This window comes from Procambarus clarkii, chromosome 28 (assembly GCF_040958095.1).
Source record: "Procambarus clarkii isolate CNS0578487 chromosome 28, FALCON_Pclarkii_2.0, whole genome shotgun sequence".
NCBI lineage: Eukaryota > Metazoa > Arthropoda > Malacostraca > Decapoda > Cambaridae > Procambarus > Procambarus clarkii.
This window is the reverse complement of record NC_091177.1, coordinates 8,148,657-8,167,642: the sequence shown is the minus strand read 5'-3', so window position 1 is coordinate 8,167,642 and position 18,986 is coordinate 8,148,657. Positions and strand designations below refer to the sequence as shown.

At 44.3% G+C, this 18,986-nt stretch overlaps 2 protein-coding genes across 3 annotated transcripts in view; one reads left to right on the top strand and one right to left on the bottom strand.

Moving 5' to 3' along the window:
- Positions 1–18,986, top strand: part of Trpm (transient receptor potential cation channel, subfamily M) — a 397,144-nt gene that overhangs the window by 12,212 nt on the left and 365,946 nt on the right. The gene's annotated exons all lie outside the window — the stretch shown is intronic.
- Positions 2,379–18,986, bottom strand: part of LOC123754878 (WAS/WASL-interacting protein family member 3-like) — a 34,604-nt gene continuing 17,996 nt past the window's right edge. The window contains exons 2-4 of the mRNA XM_069332617.1: positions 13,727–13,799; positions 7,628–7,789; positions 2,379–3,923 (exon numbers count right to left, since the gene is read on the bottom strand). Of these exons, the coding sequence (XP_069188718.1) occupies positions 3,486–3,923; positions 7,628–7,789; positions 13,727–13,799 (673 nt within the window). The 3' untranslated portion in view covers positions 2,379–3,485. The remainder of the gene's footprint in view (positions 3,924–7,627; positions 7,790–13,726; positions 13,800–18,986) is intronic.

Sequence of the window (18,986 nt, the reverse complement as noted above, 5' to 3'; positions counted from 1 at the left end):
TGGTGTTGTGTGTTAGTGTCCTGGTGTTGTGAGTTTAGTTTCCTTGTGTTGTGTGTTAGTGTCCTGGTGTTGTGTGTTAGTGTCCTGGTGTTGTGTGTTTAGTGTCCTGGTGTTGTGTGTTAGTGTCCTGGTGTTGTGTGTTAGTGTCCTGGTGTTGTGAGTTTAGTGTCCTAGTGTTGGGTGTTAGTGTCCTGGTGTTGTGTGTTAGTGTCCTGGTGTTGTGTGTTAGTGTCCTGGTGTTGTGTGTTAGTGTCCTGGTGTTGTGTGTTAGTGTCCTGGTGTTGTGTGTTAGTGTCCTGGTGTTGTGTGTTAGTGTCCTGGTGTTGTGAGTTTAGTGTCCTAGTGTTGTGTGTTAGTGTCCTGGTGTTGTGTGTTTAGTGTCCTGGTGTTGTGTGTTAGTGTCCTGGTGTTGTGTGTTAGTGTCCTGGTGTTGTGTGTTAGTGTCCTGGTGTTGGGTGTTAGTGTCCTGGTGTTGGGTGTTAGTGTCCTGGTGTTGGGTGTTAGTGTCCTGGTGTTGGGTGTTAGTGTCCTGGTGTTGTGTGTTAGTGTCCTGGTGTTGTGTGTTAGTGTCCTGGTGTTGGGTGTTAGTGTCCTGGTGTTGGGTGTTAGTATCCTGGTGTTGTGTGTTAGTGTCCTGGTGTTGTGAGTTTAGTGTCCTGGTGTTGGGTGTTTAGTGTCCTGGTGTTGTGTGTTTAGTGTCCTGGTGTTGTGTGTTTAGTGTCCTGGTGTTGGATGTTAGTGTCCTGGTGTTGGGTGTTAGTGTCCTGGTGTTGTGTGTTAGTGTCCTGGTGTTGTGTGTTAGTGTCCTGGTGTTGGGTGTTAGTGTCCTGGTGTTGTGTGTTAGTGTCCTGGTGTTGGGTGTTAGTGTCCTGGTGTTGTGTGTTAGTGTCCTGGTGTTGGGTGTTAGTGTCCTGGTGTTGGGTGTTAGTGTCCTGGTGTTGTGTGTTTAGTGTCCTGGTGTTGTGTGTTAGTGTCCTGGTGTTGTGAGTTTAGTGTCCTGGTGTTGTGTGTTTAGTGTCCTGGTGTTGGGTGTTAGTGTCCTGGTGTTGTGAGTTTAGTGTCCTGGTGTTGTGAGTTTAGTGTCCTGGTGTTGTGAGTTTAGTGTCCTGGTGTTGTGTGTTTAGTGTCCTGGTGTTGGGTGTTAGTGTCCTGGTGTTGTGTGTTAGTGTCCTGGTGTTGTGAGTTTAGTGCCCTGGTGTTGTGTTAGTGTACTGGTGTTGTGTGTTAGTGTCCTGGTGTTGTGAGTTTAGTGCCCTGGTGTTGTGTTAGTGTCCTGGTGTTGGGTGTTAGTGTCTAGGTGTTGGGTGTTAGTGTCCTGGTGTTGTGTGTTTAGTGTCCTGGTGTTGTGTGTTAGTGTCCTGGTGTTGTGTGTTAGTGTCCTGGTGTTGTGAGTTTAGTGCCCTGGTGTTGTGTTAGTGTCCTGGTGTTGTGTGTTAGTGTCCTGGTGTTGTGAGTTTAGTGCCCTGGTGTTGTGTTAGTGTCCTGGTGTTGTGTGTTAGTGTCCTGGTGTTGTGTGTTAGTGCCCTGGTGTTGTGTTAGTGTCCTGATGCTGTTATAAAAAATGTCAGCACAATAAAATATAAATATAAGGATTGTCATTGAATATACAATATGAAATCAGTAATTAAATACAATATATTATGCCACAAAAAATGCTTAAAACAATAACAATTGGTTATTTGACAATACATTTTAGAATGCATGGGTTCTCTATATGCATGAAGCACACACCTATGTATATCTTATTGATTAAACTCTATATTTTGCTCATGGAAACATTTACATATAAACATTTTCACACGTAAATTGGCAGCAGTGTTCACCAGCGACCTTCTAATGGGATTAATGGGATTTGATTGGTGTGTAATGGGGAAATTATACATCTAATGGGATCATGGATGTTCAGATCGCAGCTGCTGCTTACGCTACAAACATTCAATTCTTCTCATGCTCCTAGGTCACCCTGGGGGCAGCCAGGACCATGTTCCTTGGTCACCCTGGGGGCAGCCAGGACCATGTTCCTTGGTCACCCTGGGGGCAGCCAGGACCATGTTCCTTGGTCACCCTGGGGGCAGCCAGGACCATGTTCCTTGGTCACTCTGGGGGCAGCCAGGACTATGCTCCTAGGTCACCCTGGGGGCAGCCAGGACTATGCTCCTAGGTCACCCTGGGGGCAGCCAGGACCATGCTCCTAGGTCACCCTGGGGGCAGCCAGGACCATACTCCTAGGTCACCCTGGGGGCAGCCAGGACCATGCTCCTAGGTCACCCTGGGGGCAGCCAGGGCCATACTCCTAGGTCACTCTGGGGGCAGCCAGGACCATACTCCTAGGTCACCCTGGGGGCAGCCAGGACCATGCTCCTAGGTCACCCTGGGGGCAGCCAGGGCCATGTTCCTAGGTCACCCTGGGGGCAGCCAGGACCATGTTCCTAGGTCACCCTGACTGCATTGTTTACATTTCTCGTGGGTAGAGCAGACTGCTCCGGAGCATGTCTTTTAATATGAACACTGCCAGTTAGGAGCAGCTGTACACTATTAATAGTGCAGTTAATACGTCATTAATCGTTACTGGGATAGATAATTACGTGTTTCAGATGGGGGAATTATTTACGAAAATTATAATTTGAGAGGTAAATGGGTTTGAAGGTATCCGTGACACCTGAGGTATAATTTCCTATCCTTATTATATTATTTTGTTAGTTCTCTCAAGTACGTGAATCTTGCATAGGATATCATACCTATAGGTGTGATATTTTATCTTTCAGGTGTGTTTATTGATCTTTAGGTGTGATATTGATCCATTTTAGGTGTGTTTAAATGCCGTTTTTTACCCCCTGTGTGAGCCTTCATATTGCTATTAAAATGGTTTCATTATGGTTCATTCATTGGCTGATTTATTTGTTTATTGGTTGATTATTATTATTATTACTAGTATTGTAATTCTCATCATCCTGATATTTTGGTATTAGGTTACTGGAGAAAACCGTCACAAAAGAACATTCTGCTGAAAAAGAATGTTTGGACGCAACACCTGTAAAGAACACGCCATTTGCAAAGTTTATTAACATTAAACTGAGTTATTAGCGGTTGGCAGGCGGCTCCTTGGTGAGGTGTACACCTCAGGGTACATCATCCACCAATTTTAGAGCATTCCTCTTGAGCTGCAGCGTTGACGAGGCTGCTGACACAAGCCATCAGGACTGGAGGCTCCTGCACTGTCCGGTGATCACCGTAACACACATGGTGAAGCTGCTGGAGCGTCTGGCACACTTTATAATGTTATGTGGACAACTTTCACACTTGTACCATCAGTGGCACCAATATTGCCACCTCCTCTACCAGGTGGGTAGTCCTGCACCACCACTCCCACTTCAAGGTTGGTAGTCCAGCATCTACCACTCCCACTTCAAGGTTGGTAGTCCAGCTTCCAGTTAGATACCCAGCACCACCACCACCTTTATCATCAACACCAACTAAGGAAGGCGTTACAGTGGGCCTAGAGGCGCCCTGGCGTGCTGAAACTTCTCAGTGGACACAGGAGTGTTCCCCTTCCATATGTACACTTGAGAAGGCCTGCCGTTGTACACGTAATTCTTCTTCAGCATGAACCAAGGCAGCTTGGAGGACTTTACCGCCACGGTGGTTGGCGGAGGTGGGTGTGGTGCTGTGGTTGAGGGTCTTGGTGCCACTGTGGTTAACTGTGGTGGCGGCGTGGACGATACCTGCAGCATCGGGGCAGGTTTCTTAGGACCATTGGTTGACAACAACTTCAACCGTTCTATAGTAGAGGTGGTGTGGTGTGGAGGTGATGGCGGTTGTGGTGGAGGTTGTGACGGTGGAGGACTTTGGTTGTGGGAGGTGAGAGGGAGGTTCCAGTGATAAACCTTCTGAGGTTTCCCGTTGTTAACAAATTCTACATACACCTGCAGAAGAGAAGTGAGAGTAATAATGCTGAAACACATGATGACAAAAACAAAACAAAAATAAACAATAAATAATACAGATTTCTTAAAATATTTTTTTTTTATTTTACACACACAGACACACACACACACAGAGGCGGGACCAAAGAGACAGAACTAAACCCCCGCAAGCACAACTAGGTGAGTACACACAGAAATTAGAGCGTTAGAGTGTGTGTTAGAGAGACAATATACGTAGCAGATATAATAGAAGAAAAATAGATTGATTAGAAAAGCGGGGTCCAAGAGCTAATAGCTCGAGTCTACAGACACAAATAGTAAACACACACACACACTTAATTGCCTTTAGTTTTTTATGTTCATATTTTCATCCTGGTAATTGCTAGCTTACCTGTCGTCACTTCGTAAATGTGATTAGCTTCAAGCAAATTGTCAAGTTCTCTATTTAAGACGCAGATAATGGGGTCTCCTATTTTTCTTTATCTCTGAGATTACCTGACCTTTCTTTTATAATCTCAAGGTCTTTCTCGTCTTCTTTTATGGCTCATTAAGCTAAGATTGATGCATTTGAAAGACCCTTGTCATCTGTGCCCCAAAATAGATTTCAACTTATTAGCAAAACTTTTGTTCTAGAAATATGTTAGATGGTTGGTGGAGTCGAGCCGGATGGTTTATAGAGTCGAGCCGGATGGTTTATAGAGTCGCGCCGGATGGTTTATAGAGTCGAGCCGGATGGTTTATAGAGTCGCGCCGGATGGTTGGTGGAGTCGCGCCGGATGGTTGGTTGATTAGTGTCAAATGCTACTACAGTTTTCAACTACTTCCTTAAAAAAAATTCTGCCAGATAAATTTCCCAGCTTTATTGATACAGTTTTTTATGAAACAATTAAGAGTCGCCTGGATAAGCCTGCCTTTCATTCCGTCAACGTTGGCTGACCTGTTTATAACTCCTATTTCTTGATCATAAGCTGAACTCGGTGCATTCCGAAGTGTTCATCTGTGTTCTGCTGTTTTGATGCCGTGTTTCATTCATTTTCAATTGTATGTGATATTATAATTCCTCCTCCTCTTCATCATTCAATGTATTAATTAATGCGAAACAATTCATACCAATTAATTTGTTTTATTGTTAAAAGTTAGCTGATTTCCACATTCATCTACAGAATGCTTCTATGATTGCAGCAACATCAGTTGTTTCTGTACACAAAAGTATATTGGATCGTTTTACTTATAATACATCATACTTTATACACTTTGAACTTTAAGGTGTCCACACTATCAAATCGTTCCTGTTCACATTATCCACACTATAGATCCTGTCCACGCCACACGCCATAAATCCACAGACCAGAAGATGCCCAGGAACACTGAACGCTTATCAATTGGTCATGGATGGGGTGCATGGTAGAGCGACGGTCTCGCTTCATGCAGGTCGGGGTTCAATTCCAGACCGTCCAAGTGGCTGGGCACCATTCCTTCCCCCCGTCCCATCCCAAATCTTTATCCTGACCCCTTCCCAGTGATATATATATAGTCGTAATGGCTTGGCGCTTTCCCCTCTGATAATTCCCTCCCCTGCCTCTCCCGCAAGACAGAGTGAGGGTACAGGCAGCACCTACCTGAGGGTACAGGCAGCACCTACCTGAGGGTACAGGCTGCACCTACCTGAGGGTACAGGCTGCACCTACCTGAGGGTACAGGCAGCACCTACCTGAGGGTACAGGCAGCACCTACCTGAGGGTACAGGCAGCACCTACCTGAGGGTACAGGCAGCACCTACCTGAGGGTACAGGCAGCACCTACCTGAGGGTACAGGCAGCACCTACCTGAGGGTACAGGCTGCACCTACCTGAGGGTACAGGCAGCACCTACCTGAGGGTACAGGCAGCACCTACCTGAGGGTACAGGCAGCACCTACCTGAGGGTACAGGCTGCACCTACCTGAGGGTACAGGCAGCACCTACCTGAGGGTACAGGCAGCACCTACCTGAGGGTACAGGCAGCACCTACCTGAGGGAACAGGCTGCACCTACCTGAGGGTACAGGCTGCACCTACCTGAGGGTACAGGCTGCACCTACCTGAGGGTACAGGCTGCACCTACCTGAGGGTACAGGCTGCACCTACCTGAGGGTACAGGCTGCACCTACCTGAGGGTACAGGCTGCACCTACCTGAGGGTACAGGCTGCACCTACCTGAGGGTACAGGCTGCACCTACCTGAGGGTACAGGCTGCACCTACCTGAGGGTACAGGCTGCACCTACCAGGCCACTTCGTTACCCCTTAAAGGAGACGGTGACGCTGATTGGTGCCTGACTTCCTTCCGTGTCTTCGGAGGCTCCTCTTGATGACTTCTGTTTACATTTCGGCGCCAATTTATTGATTTGCGTTCTGGGATATATGATTCCCAGCTAACAGGCGTTTATTTTATTTATTTATTTGTTTGTTTTAATTTGGTGTTTTGATCAAATTTTTTTTGTTCAAAAAATTTGTTTTGACCAAAATTTTTGATTTGGTGTCTTTCTCTGTCTATTAAATGTTGGATTTTGATATGAACATAGAATTGTTTTTATATAGTAATTTAGATTTCTTCCTTTAGAATAAACAATGAACGTGCTAACATACACCCCAGAACAGGAACGTCAATCACTAGTCAGTGCCTGTGATTGACGATGAGTCACAATAACGTGGCTGAAGATATGTTGACGAAACCACACACCAGAAGATGTGTGGTTTGGCCATCGTCGAAACTATGAGATGTCGGTCCATCTTGGACCATTATCAAGGACTGTGAGGACTTGATAATGTGAGGACTCATACACGACTTGATAATGGTCCAGCACGGGTCAAAACAAAGTCGCTTCTCCATCTTCTGAAGTGTGGTTTGGTCGTCATGCCTGTGATTGAGTTCTATTGTTTACATAATATGTAAATTATAATACAGATTATGATCTGCGATGACAGTGTCAAGAGTGCATGTGCTCTGTAGGCCTAGTAACTGAACTTTGTCACTAGCAGGTCTGTACATAGCTCCTCGGGACTTGTGTGTTTGACTCTGCGTTGAGCTTCTTCCGACTGTAGCCAGCCCCTGGGGTCTTCTGTTGACACTCTTAGGGTTATTGATCTCTCATCTGATGTAGCCAGCCCCTGGGGTCTTCTGTTGACACTCTTAGGGTTATTGATCTCTCATCTGATGTAGCCAGCCCCTGGGGTCTTCTGTTGACACTCTTAGGGTTATTGATCTCTCATCTGATGTAGCCAGCCCCTGGGGTCTTCTGTTGACACTCTTAGGGTTATTGATCTCCCATCTGATGTAGCCAGCCCCTGGGGTCTCCTGCAATCACTTATTTCTTACACTACCGAAGCTAGTGACTAGATTCTCCTTAAACAATGGCGAGGTAATTTCTCTTACATCAGCAGATACAGCCTCTGATCTCCTCTCAACACCTGCTCTGACATCTTTATCATCTGAAAATCGACGAAAATCTTTATCGGCTGCTGGCATAGAATGATACACGCACACTGCCGTATTTGGTGTAGCGATGCCGTAGTGTGCAGGCCTGTGAGGGTTTGGTGGTGGTGCGTCACTGCAGGTGGCTATGGAAGGGTGGAGTCTAGATCTTCATGTCCCCTTTACCCCGTGGTGAAGATCTAGGGTACGTAGATTGATTGCTTAGGGAGGCAACTGTGTGGTGGAATAGTTACCTTGTGGAGGGGATGTGTGGCGGCGGAGGTGAAGGTGTTGTGAGAGAAGTAGTACGATGACGGAGGTAGACGGATGAAGTAAATAGGTGACTCTCCTGTCAGGCGCTGTCCCTGCACCACCTTCACCTGTCCCGCACGGCTCTGGCCCAGATGACGTACCACCTGAAGGAGACGGTGGACGATGAGTCAAAGGGTAAAATGAGTGGGGACAGGAAGAGGAAATTGAGACAGAGTAAGACACAGTGAAGGAAGATCAAGTGAGAGCTATACAGAGGAGAGACTATCAGTGAGCAGCTCAGATTCGACGAAGTCCGAATGCCAGAAAGATCTGGGGCCAGATTCACGAAAGCACTTACGCAAACACTTACGAATCTGTCCATCTTTTCTCAATCTTTGGCGGCTTTGTTTCCAATTATTAAACAGTTAATGAGCTCCGAAGCACCAAGAGGCTGTTTATAACAATAACAACAGTTGAATGGGAAGTTTTCATGCTTGTAAACTGTTTAATAAATGTGACGAAAGCCGTCAAAGATTGAGGAAAGATGTACACGTTCGTAAGTGCTTGCGTAAGTGCTTTCGTGAATCTGGCCCCTGGAAGTCATGATTCGTGCGTATCTTAAGTAAAAAGAAACTAACGCATAACTATGCTGAATAAAGCAAATAAGATAATAAATTCTTTCTAGAGGCGTTAGTAAAAAGAAATCTGATATTATTCTTCATCTTTATCATGGCCTTCTTAAGCCCCATTTAGATTACGCAGCTCACTTTTGATTATCATTCTGTAGAATCTACATAACTTCACCTGGACTTGTGCAAAGAAAGTTGGCTACGTTAATCCCAGGAATTATGACCCTTATCAAGAGAGATTAAAAAAAAAACTTTATTTACAATTTCTTTAAAGATGAATAGAAGTGATGTGATTATGTTGAACCAAGTTATCACTAGTCAAGCCTGGCCCCAAGCCGGGCAAAGTTATCACTGGTCATGCCTGGCCCCAAGCCAGGCCAAGTTATCAAGTCATAAAGGAACCCCCCAGAATCCATTCTTAAGTATACTCCAGGCATATGAGTATATAAATGGTTAAAAGAGTATAACAAAAAGGATATATACAAGGTTTCAAATATATTAATACAAAACAGAACTAAATAATATATATAAAATAGTGAAGTTCGGAGTCGGGAATGGCCTGGATAAATACTGGTTTAAAAACAAAGTTGTTGATATATAGAACAAATTATCACTGGATTGTTTCGAGCGTAGATTCGACGTATATGTGATAGAGTTTGGATGGATGTAAATAGGAGCTGTCTAGTATATGGGCCAATAGGGTTTCTTCATGCTTATTTCATTTTATTTTAATTTATTTTTTTTTTTTTTACTCTGACATTGCTTTTAGTATGTGTGCATCAGTTTTAACGCGATACAAAGCAACGAACATGGGAGAAATTAAACGTACGAGATTACGAAATTGAAGCAAACAGACGGAGAACAAACAAAACTAATGATAAACAGAAAGGGGAAGTTGACCAGACCACACACTAGAAGGTGAAGGGACAATCGACTTGAGAATGGTCCAGGACGGACCGAAACGTCGTCGTCCCTTCACCTTCTAGTGTGTGGTCTGGTCAACTTACTTTAGCCACGTTATTGTGACTCATCGCCTGCAGAAAGGGGAACCCCTCTGGCCAAACACTGTTGTAGGTCAACTTTGTGAAAAAGAAAACATGCACTCTCTTGAACATTATATTGTAGAATGTCCCATATTGACTGACTTTCGCCCTCCTGGGCTAAGTTATGCTGAACTCTGTAGTTACTATATGAGTACTGGAACACTTGATGATATATTGGACTTGTATCCAAGATTGACCATGTAATATATCAATCATACAATGTATATATATGATGTAACTATATAACCTGAGCTTGTAAAAGCACCTTCGTCACCTTCAGTGATTAAGTGCTTAATTGCACACTAGTTTCTTTATCAGCTATCTCACCCTGTCAGAGTAAATGAGACAAATGTATGTGAATGCATGTGTGTGTGTGTATATATATGTATGTATATGTGTGTGTGTGTGTATGTATATGTATGGGTATAAAGTATATATGGAAGCTGATCAGAATTACATTTCACCTTTGTGAATGTACATTAATGACACTATGTAAAAGACACATCTAACACTTTATGTAGGGCATACGTAAATCTGTGTATCTATGTATTTACGTACGTAGGTTAGCTTAGCATTTTAAAAGCACCGAATCACCTTCTGTGGTTGAGTGTTCAATAAACCCTTGAACTATATGTTTAACACTTCTCTAACCCTGTCCATGGAGGACAGAAGAAAATGTATATATGCTGGTTAGCATTGTAAATGTGTGGCCACGTCTGTGATAGAAAATAATAATAAAAAAAAAACTGTTGTAGGCTGGGCGGGATACGCCCCTCAAGGCCCAAACCTCCCTGTCATTACCAGAGATGAATGGCCACACGGCCACACAACGCCTCATAATTACCCGGGTCATTGTGAATTACTGATGATGCATTTACTCTCTAGTGGAAGCCATTACGGCTTTTGGTGGGGGGCGGGACATTGAACTATGGGAGATATCTGCCTTTTCGTTAAGTTTTTTTTTAAATATTTATTACAAAATTATATTGTATGTTCAAGATTCTGGACAATAATAATATAAAAAATAATACTAGTGGATATTATAATAATTTTGATCAATGGTATAATCACGTAACAGCAGCAATAATATTAATAATAATTGCAATGAAATCACAGTGGCGTGATATATCAATGAAAATAATTTTTGAGGCAATGGAGTAACCTGAACTCGCGTTCTGGTGGCTCCCAGACACCTGTCTTAACCGACTTGGCCACGATGGTACAAAAGTCGATCAACCCGGAGCCCAACCAGGGTTTTACAGTCAACCCGACCACACTGGCCCGCGGTCATGGCGTTCACACTCTTACTGAGGAAGAGGTCATGTTCATGGTTGATACCTGGAGGCTTGATTAACGTGATATTTCCACGACCATAACACGGCTAACTTCCACACTTATATATTATATGAAATAATAATATTTTCACACAGTAAGGTGTTGACTTCACCCATTATACTCCAGGTGTACCTGGAGTGTAGACACTCGACCCTTCGGCCATATTGTCCAGATGTACCTGGGGTGGACACACTCGACCCTCCGGCCATATAGTCCGGATGTACCTGGGGTGGACACACTCGACCCTCCGGCCATATAGTCCGGATGTACCTGGGATGGACACACTCGACCCTCCGGCCATATAGCCCCACATGTTTATCCTCCAATATAAAATAGCAATTTGTTCATGTGCTGTATCCCGGTAATGTCACCAGGTTCCATACAAAGGCATGAGACTCACGCAAGGGATATACCCACTCAGTCTGTGTCTCCTGCGTGGCTGTTGCTGTGTGTCACGTTAATGCTGATGTTTGGGGCTATTGCTCTAGCATCCCTTGTTGCTGCTGCTGTTGTTTCCGTGACTGTTGTCTATGCTTTTTTCTGCTGTTATCTCAGTAGAGGCTTCACCGTGACCCTTGACGACAGTAGAGGCTTCACCGTGACCCTTGACGACAGTAGAGGCTTCACCGTGACCCTTGACGACAGTAGAGGCTTCACCGTGACCCTTGACGACAGTAGAGGCTTCACCGTGACCCTTGACGACAGTAGAGGCTTCACCGTGACCCTTGACGACAGTAGAGGCTTCACCGTGACCCTTGACGACACCATCTGCAGGAAATCAGTATGGAGGGCTTCCTCCGGAGGAGAGAGAGGCGGAAATCAAGTGGTAATAATCGAACGATGAGCGCCGTGATTTACTTCCTGGCCTCGTGCTGAAGTGCGTCACTTTCTAGTCCGCACGGGAAGTGAGCGGTACGTGGGGGAGGTCTAGCCGCGAGTGTCTTTTTCTTAATGACGAGGAAGGTGTCCCAGCGGGAGGGTGCCTCGGACTCTGCTTACAGTACTCTTAGTCTAAACAGTCCCCGCGGCGCAGTGGTAAAGCACTCGCTCGGCGCTTCGCGGGCGCTTTGGCCTGGGTTCGTATCCTGGCCGGGGAGGATTGATTGGGCACCAGTTCTTAACTGTAGCCTCTGTTCATCCAGCAGTGAATGGGTACCTGGTTGTAAAACGATTTGGCGGATCGTATTCCGGGGGAAATTAGGATTAAGGACCTGCCCGAAACGCTATGCATGCTAGTGGCTGTACAAGAATGTAAGAATTCTTGTATATAGAAATAAATAAATATATACAAATAAATAAAATAAATAAAATTACCAATTGCAATGTTGGTAATAGAGTTACCCGTCCTTACTCTAGACTTGCATTGCGTTTTCATTTCAAGCCACTGAAGGAAAAGCTAACAAGGTGACCGAAAGATGAACTATTGAAATGCTAACGATGGCGGGATGATTTTTTTTTTTTTCCCCCAAATATGAGGTGATAACTTGGGCTTCACAACTCCTTTGTTTTGTCGCCTGATGGATTACACGAAATAGTTAAAGACAATATGTCTGTGCAGTTTGCTTCTATTAAGAAAGGTAGCAGTGTTGAACAAATCCACAAGGGCCGTGACGAGGATTCGAACCTGCGTCCGGGAGCATCCCAGACACTGCCTTAATCGACTGAGCTACGACAGGGTAAAAGGATGCTCCCGGACGCTGGTTCGAATCCTCGTCACGGCCCTTGTGGATTTGTTCATTTGATGCATCACGTTAGTGTGATCTCTGTGTGTGTAGCAGTGTTGTCTATTTCGACGACAAGCTGTGCATTTTAACTATTTGTATTTACTATTTGTATCTGCAGAATCGAGAAATTAGCTCTTGGACCCCTGCCTTTTTAACCAATTTATTTTTCCTCTATTATGTCTACTACATATATTTCTTTTACACACGCACACATTCCCAGGAAGTATCCCGTAGCACCGTAGCAGCTGTCTAACTCCCAGGTACCTATATACTGCTAAGTGAACAGGAGCATCAGGGTGAAAAAACTTTGACCATTTGTTTCTGTCTCTTCCGGGGATCAAACCCGGGGTCTTAGGACTACGACTCCAGGGCACTGTCTACTCAGCAGCGAGTTTCGGCTGAGTTTACTGGGCGAGACTTTACTTAATACATATATATATATATATATATATATATATATATATATATATATATATATATATATATATATATATATATATATATATGTCGTACCTAGTAGCCAGAACGCACTTCTCAGCCTACTATGCAAGGCCCGATTTGCCTAATAAGCCAAGTTTTCATAAATTATTTGTTTTTCAACTACTTAACCTAACCTATAAAGATAGCTTAGATTAGGTTAAGTAGGGTTGGTTAGGTTCGGTCATATATCTACGTTAATTTTAACTCCAATAAAAACATTGACCTCATACATAATGAAATGGGTAGTGTTATCATTTCATAAGAAAAAAAATAGAGAAAATATATTAATTCATGAAAACTTGGCTTATTAGGCAAATCGGGCGTTGCATAGTTGGCTGAAAAGTGCGTTCTGGCTACTAGGTACGACATATATATATATATGGCAGGTACATATATATTATCTAGACATAACCGACTTAATTTAGACATAACCTAATTAACCTAGCTTAGACAAGCCATTACCTAACCAAGAGGTAACTTAGCACAAAACCATAATGAGTAACAATATTGGTATGTGATAGTCTCGTTTGATTACACTTTGTGAGAAATATTACGAGATAACTCTCCGAAACGTCAGCGATATTGTCGGGTAAGAGTTTTGGATGAGTTTAGATTAATGCCGAGAACTGTGAGGTGGTCTACCCTGGTGCTATAGGGATTTGTTTTTACGAGTATTACATGAATTGCTTGTCTGTCAACTTCAACATTAACAACTTCCTCGCCCTATTCTGGTGCAGAGGGCGAGGACCGAAGTGCTTGACGGATAGTTTCGGAGGCCACTGTGTCCGGATATCAAACTTTCCTTCCCCTGTCAAAGTTGAAGATGGTGGAGTGATGGATTGAATTAATGGGGGGTGGAATGGAAGATGTTGGTTGAGAAGCAGGTTTACCTCGAGTGCTCCAGAGGAAGTCCTGCTCCTGGGCCCCGGCACCGACCTCGCCTTCGTCAACACCACCAGTACACTGAAAGAGATACAGATATATTAAGATCCATTGGTAGATCCTGCAGAATTTGTTTTTGTCAACTCTCGAGTGGAGATGGACCGTCAACCACGGGTGGCGCCGGACCGTCAACCCCGTCAGTTAACGTCAAGGAACGAGAAGTAACACTCGATAACGCACATATACCCTGAAGGTCTGCGGATAATCACACGAAAATTATTGAATAGATTCTGTGCTTGTGCAATATCGGAGGAGAGCCGCGTGGCCGAGCCTTCGCTACGCGAGCATCGCAACCCAACACCCTCTGGTTAAACAGGAACGGAAGGTATACGGTGCGCCAGAGAAAGAATATAGAATGACCTCTCTTGAAGAACTCTGTGATATAGAATAACGTGAATAAAAGCGAAAGAATTTAACTTGCATGCACCAAGAGGTGCATTCTGCTTCTTGGTGTATATGTACGACTTTTACGTTGTAAAAGTATTTGTGTATTTTGGTCAACAGGCTGTTTCAACGGGCATTAATTACGTTAGAAATGCTGTCATATATCACACATCTTGTTTGAAAGTTGTTCCAGAGGGAACGGAAACTCACACAAAGGACTACCTTGATGGTGAAATATGGATCTCAGAATACAATCTCTTCAGATGTGATAGGAAACACCGGCTTCAGGGTGGGGTCATCATTTACATCAAAGACACACTCATCTGTACTGAGCTGCTAAACACCTCAAATGATATGGTGGAAGTGCTGATAGTCAAAATAGAGATCCTAAATGTAGTTGTTGTCCTTGTATATAAGTCGCCGGAGGCAAACCCTCAGCAGTTTAAAGACCAACTAATGAAAATAGAGCACTGCTTGGAAAACCTCGCAAATCCAGCTCCGAACATCATCCTGCTTGGGGACTTCAACCTACGGCACCTGAAATGGAAGCACCTGGCTAATACAGTAATATCAGAAAGAATACCAGGAAGTAGCCTAAATGAACAGGCACATGCAAATGACCTGCTACGGATGTGCAATAAGTTTGCCTTAAACCAGCAAATAGTAGAACCAACTAGGAAGGAGAACACGCTGGACCTCATTTTCACTAATAATGATGAGTTGATCGGGAACATAATGATTACAAATACCTGTTACTCAGATCACAACTTAATTGAAGTTCTGACAACCATGGGGAATGGACCTTCAAAACCAGTCCAGATTCCCGGTGGAGGAGATTTCAGCAAATTCAACTTCAATAATAAACAGATAAACTGGGAGCAAATAAACCAGGACTTCACAGAAATAAACTGGGAAGAACAGCTAGAAAATGCAAACCTGAACCAGTGCCTGGAAAAAATAAGCTCAGTAGCACTAGAAATATGTTCAAACCGCATACCCCTAAGAAAAAAGAGAAAGAGATGCAGATTGGAACGGGAACGTCGTTCCCTATATAGGCGAAGAAAGCGAATCTCGGAACAACTTGAGAGTCGCACCCTATCTCAAGAACGGCGAAGAAGGTTAGGTACAGAAATAGAAACAATTGAACTCAAGCTACAAGAATCATATAAAATCCAGGAGAGGCAAAGAGAGCAAAAGGCCATCAGTGAAATAGAGAGAAATCCGAAATAGTTTTTCTCCTATGCAAAATCAAGATCAAAAACCACATCTAGTATCGGGCCCCTGCGAAAGGGAGATGGAACTTTCACCGATGACAACAAAGAAATGAGCGAGTTACTGAGGAAGCAGTACGACTCTGTTTTCAGCGAGCCATTAAATGCACTAAAGATTGATAACCCAAATGAATTTTTCATGGATATGATACCAACATCAAATCATATATCAGACGTCACCCTATCCCCACTAGATTTTGAAGAAGCCATAAACAGTATGCCTATGCACTCTGCACCAGGCCCGGATTCTTGGAACTCCATATTCATCAAGAACTGTAAAAAACCACTATCGCAGACCCTTCACATTCTGTGGAGACAAAGCCTAGATACTGGCGTTATCCCTGACATACTAAAAACAGCAGAGATAGCACCACTCCATAAAATAGGAAATAAGGCAGAGGCAAAAAATTACAGACCGATAGCACTAACATCGCACATCATAAAAATTTTTGAGAGAGTGCTAAGAAGTAAGATCACAAAATACATGGAATCACAGCATCTCCATAACCCCGGACAACATGGTTTCAGAACAGGGCGCTCTTGCCTGTCGCAGTTGCTGGACCACTATGATTCCATAGCATTAGATGCTATGGAAGACAAACAAAATGCTGATGTAATTTACACAGATTTCGCAAAAGCCTTTGATAAATGTGACCATGGTGTTATTGCACATAAAATGCGTTCAAAAGAAATTACCGGGAAAATAGGCAGATGGATTTACAATTTCCTGACTAACAGAACCCAATGTGTAATAGTCAACAAAATAAAATCCAGCCCATCAACCGCGAAGAGCTCAGTCCCCCAGGGTACTGTGCTTGCTCCAGTACTTTTTCTCATCCTCATATTGGACATAGACCAGAACACAACCTATAGCACTGTATCATCCTTTGCAGATGACACTAGGATTTTCATGAGAGTTGGCAACATAGAGGACACGGCAAACCTCCAATCAGATGTAGATCAGGTCTTCCTATGGGCTACAGAAAATAATATGGTGTTTAACGAGGATAAGTTCCAGCTCATGTGCTACGGAAAAATTGAAAATATAAAAACAGAAACCACGTACAAAACTCAGGCAAATCATAACATAGAACGAAAAGGCAATGTAAAGGATCTGGGTGTACTCATGTCGGAAGACCTTACCTTTAAAGAACACAATAAAGTAGCCGTCACAACTGCAAGAAAAATGACAGGTTAGATAACAAGAACTTTCCACACTAGAGATGCTATACCGATGATGATACTTTTCAAAACGCTTGTGCTCTCTAGAGTGGAGTACTGCTGCACAATCACAGCCCCTTTCAAAGCTGGAGAAATTGCTGACCTGGAGAGCGTGCAGAGATCCTTTACTGCTAGAATCCACTCAGTAAAACATCTAAATTACTGGGACCGACTAAAGAGCCTAAATCTGTACTCCCTTGAGCGCAGGCGGGAGAGATACATAATAATTTACACGTGGAAAATAATTGAGGGGCTGGTCCCAAACCTGCACACAGAAATAACATCACATGAGACCAGGAGGCATGGCAGGATGTGCAGAATACCCCCGTTGAAAAGCAGAGGTGCAACAGGTACTCTGAGAGAGAACTCTATCAACATCAGAGGCCCGAGACTGTTCAATACGCTTCCACTACACATAAGGGGCATAACTGGCCGACCCCTCACAGTGTTCAAGAGAGAACTGGATAAGCACCTCCAAAGGATACCTGATCAACCAGGCTGTGACTCATACGTCAGGCTGCGAGCAGCCGCGTCTAACAGCCTGGTTGATCAGTCCAGCAACCAGGAGGCCTGGTCGACGACCGGGCCGCGGGGACACTAAGCCCCGGAAGCACCTCAAGGTAAGGTAACCTCAAGGTAAGGAGGGAAGGCCGTGTAGTGAAGCAAATGCGGGGCGACGCATTTGTGAACCTAACAAAACAACATCGACCAGGCACATATCTTTTGTATTGGAGTCACTGGTGTGTCATTAAAATATATAAAGATCGATTAAGATGGCCAACAGCTTCCGAAAACGGTCATGGTAGATCTGGACCGACCCACATCACCTCTCAAGCGGGAAATGTGTACACGCTGGGGAAGGCTGCACACATAGTAGACTCGCTACGTATTATGAGACAGACAGAGAGAGACAGACACAGACAGACAGACAGACAGACAGACAGACAGACAGACAGACAGACAGACAGACAGACACAGACAGCAGTATAAACCCCACCTCAGCCAGGCCGTGTGCTTGACATGCCTCCGGGATAGCGTTACGTGTCCAGGTAATTAACTCAAATGAGGTGAAGAGACTGCCTCCCTCACCCAGCCCCTGACCACCGTGGAGCCCCGAGACCCCCTCCTGCCGGTGGTCAATAGAGGAGGACGCTCCCCTCCCAGCACTGCCCCCTCGGCCAGGTCACCCCACGTTAATTAAGGCTCTTGTCGTGGAGAAGCTTTGTAAGACGTCGTGGTGCTGATTGGTGTGTGTGTGTGTGCTCGCCTTGGTGTGCTTACAGGGGCAAGTATAATGACTTTCCTTCCCGTTTCTCGTCGGATTTCTGTTTGAAATACGTTCCCTCCAGCACAGATGGACGCCACGACCCCTGGCGTCCTGGGTGGCGTCGGACCGTCGCGTGTTCTCAGGTCGTGGTGTTTCTCAGTTTAATTAAAACTCTGCTTCGTTGTCTACCCCTGTCAGTTCCCATAGTGCGTGTGCCCCTTGTGTTAAATAGTCTGTATCTACCCTGTCAATGCCTTTGAGAATCTTGTATGTGGTGATCATGTCCTTCTAACTCTTCTGTCTTCCGTGAGTTTTGACTTTTGTATTGCTGAATTTGGGCAAACTACATTTTTTTTTTAATTTTTATGTTGATAATAAGATCTAACTTAACCATCCTAGGCCTAATATACGCTGATGCCTAATATTATCCATATATGTGCTCCACTAGGCCTAGGAATATTTAAGTTTGCTCTTTAGCTTCACTTTTTCAGGACGATAACAAAAGTACAAAAAGTGGTTAAGTGGGGCTCCATTATTACATAGTGGTGTGTTCTACTATATTGTTCAAAACAAAGTGTCATCATTCCAGGAGGATGTGTTCATTACTGAGGGTGCACTCGCTGCCCCAATACCCAACCACTTGGGCCTGGACGCTAGAGCGACGGTCTCGCTTCATGCAGGTCAGCGTTCAATCCCCAACCGTCCACCATTTTGGGCACCATTTTTTCCCCATGTCCCATCCCAAATCCTTATCCTGATCCCTTTTCAGTGCTATATAGTCGTAATGGCTCGGCCCTTTCCCATGACAGTTCACAGTTCGCTGCCCCAGTATCGTGTCTCTTCTGTGTTATTCCGTCTGTCTGGTCTGTCTGTATTGATAATTCCCAGGAATATTTATGTCGTAAAAAAGTCGGCTTTTGCGTTTAATGTTCCTGTCTGCTTGTGTTGTGTGTGTGTACGGAGTCCATGGTGGGGACGCATAAGTATTAGGAGCTCTACAGAGGCGTGTTGGCCCGTGTGAGAAGCGTAGCCAAGCACTCGTTGTTAGATCTGCCATATTTGACT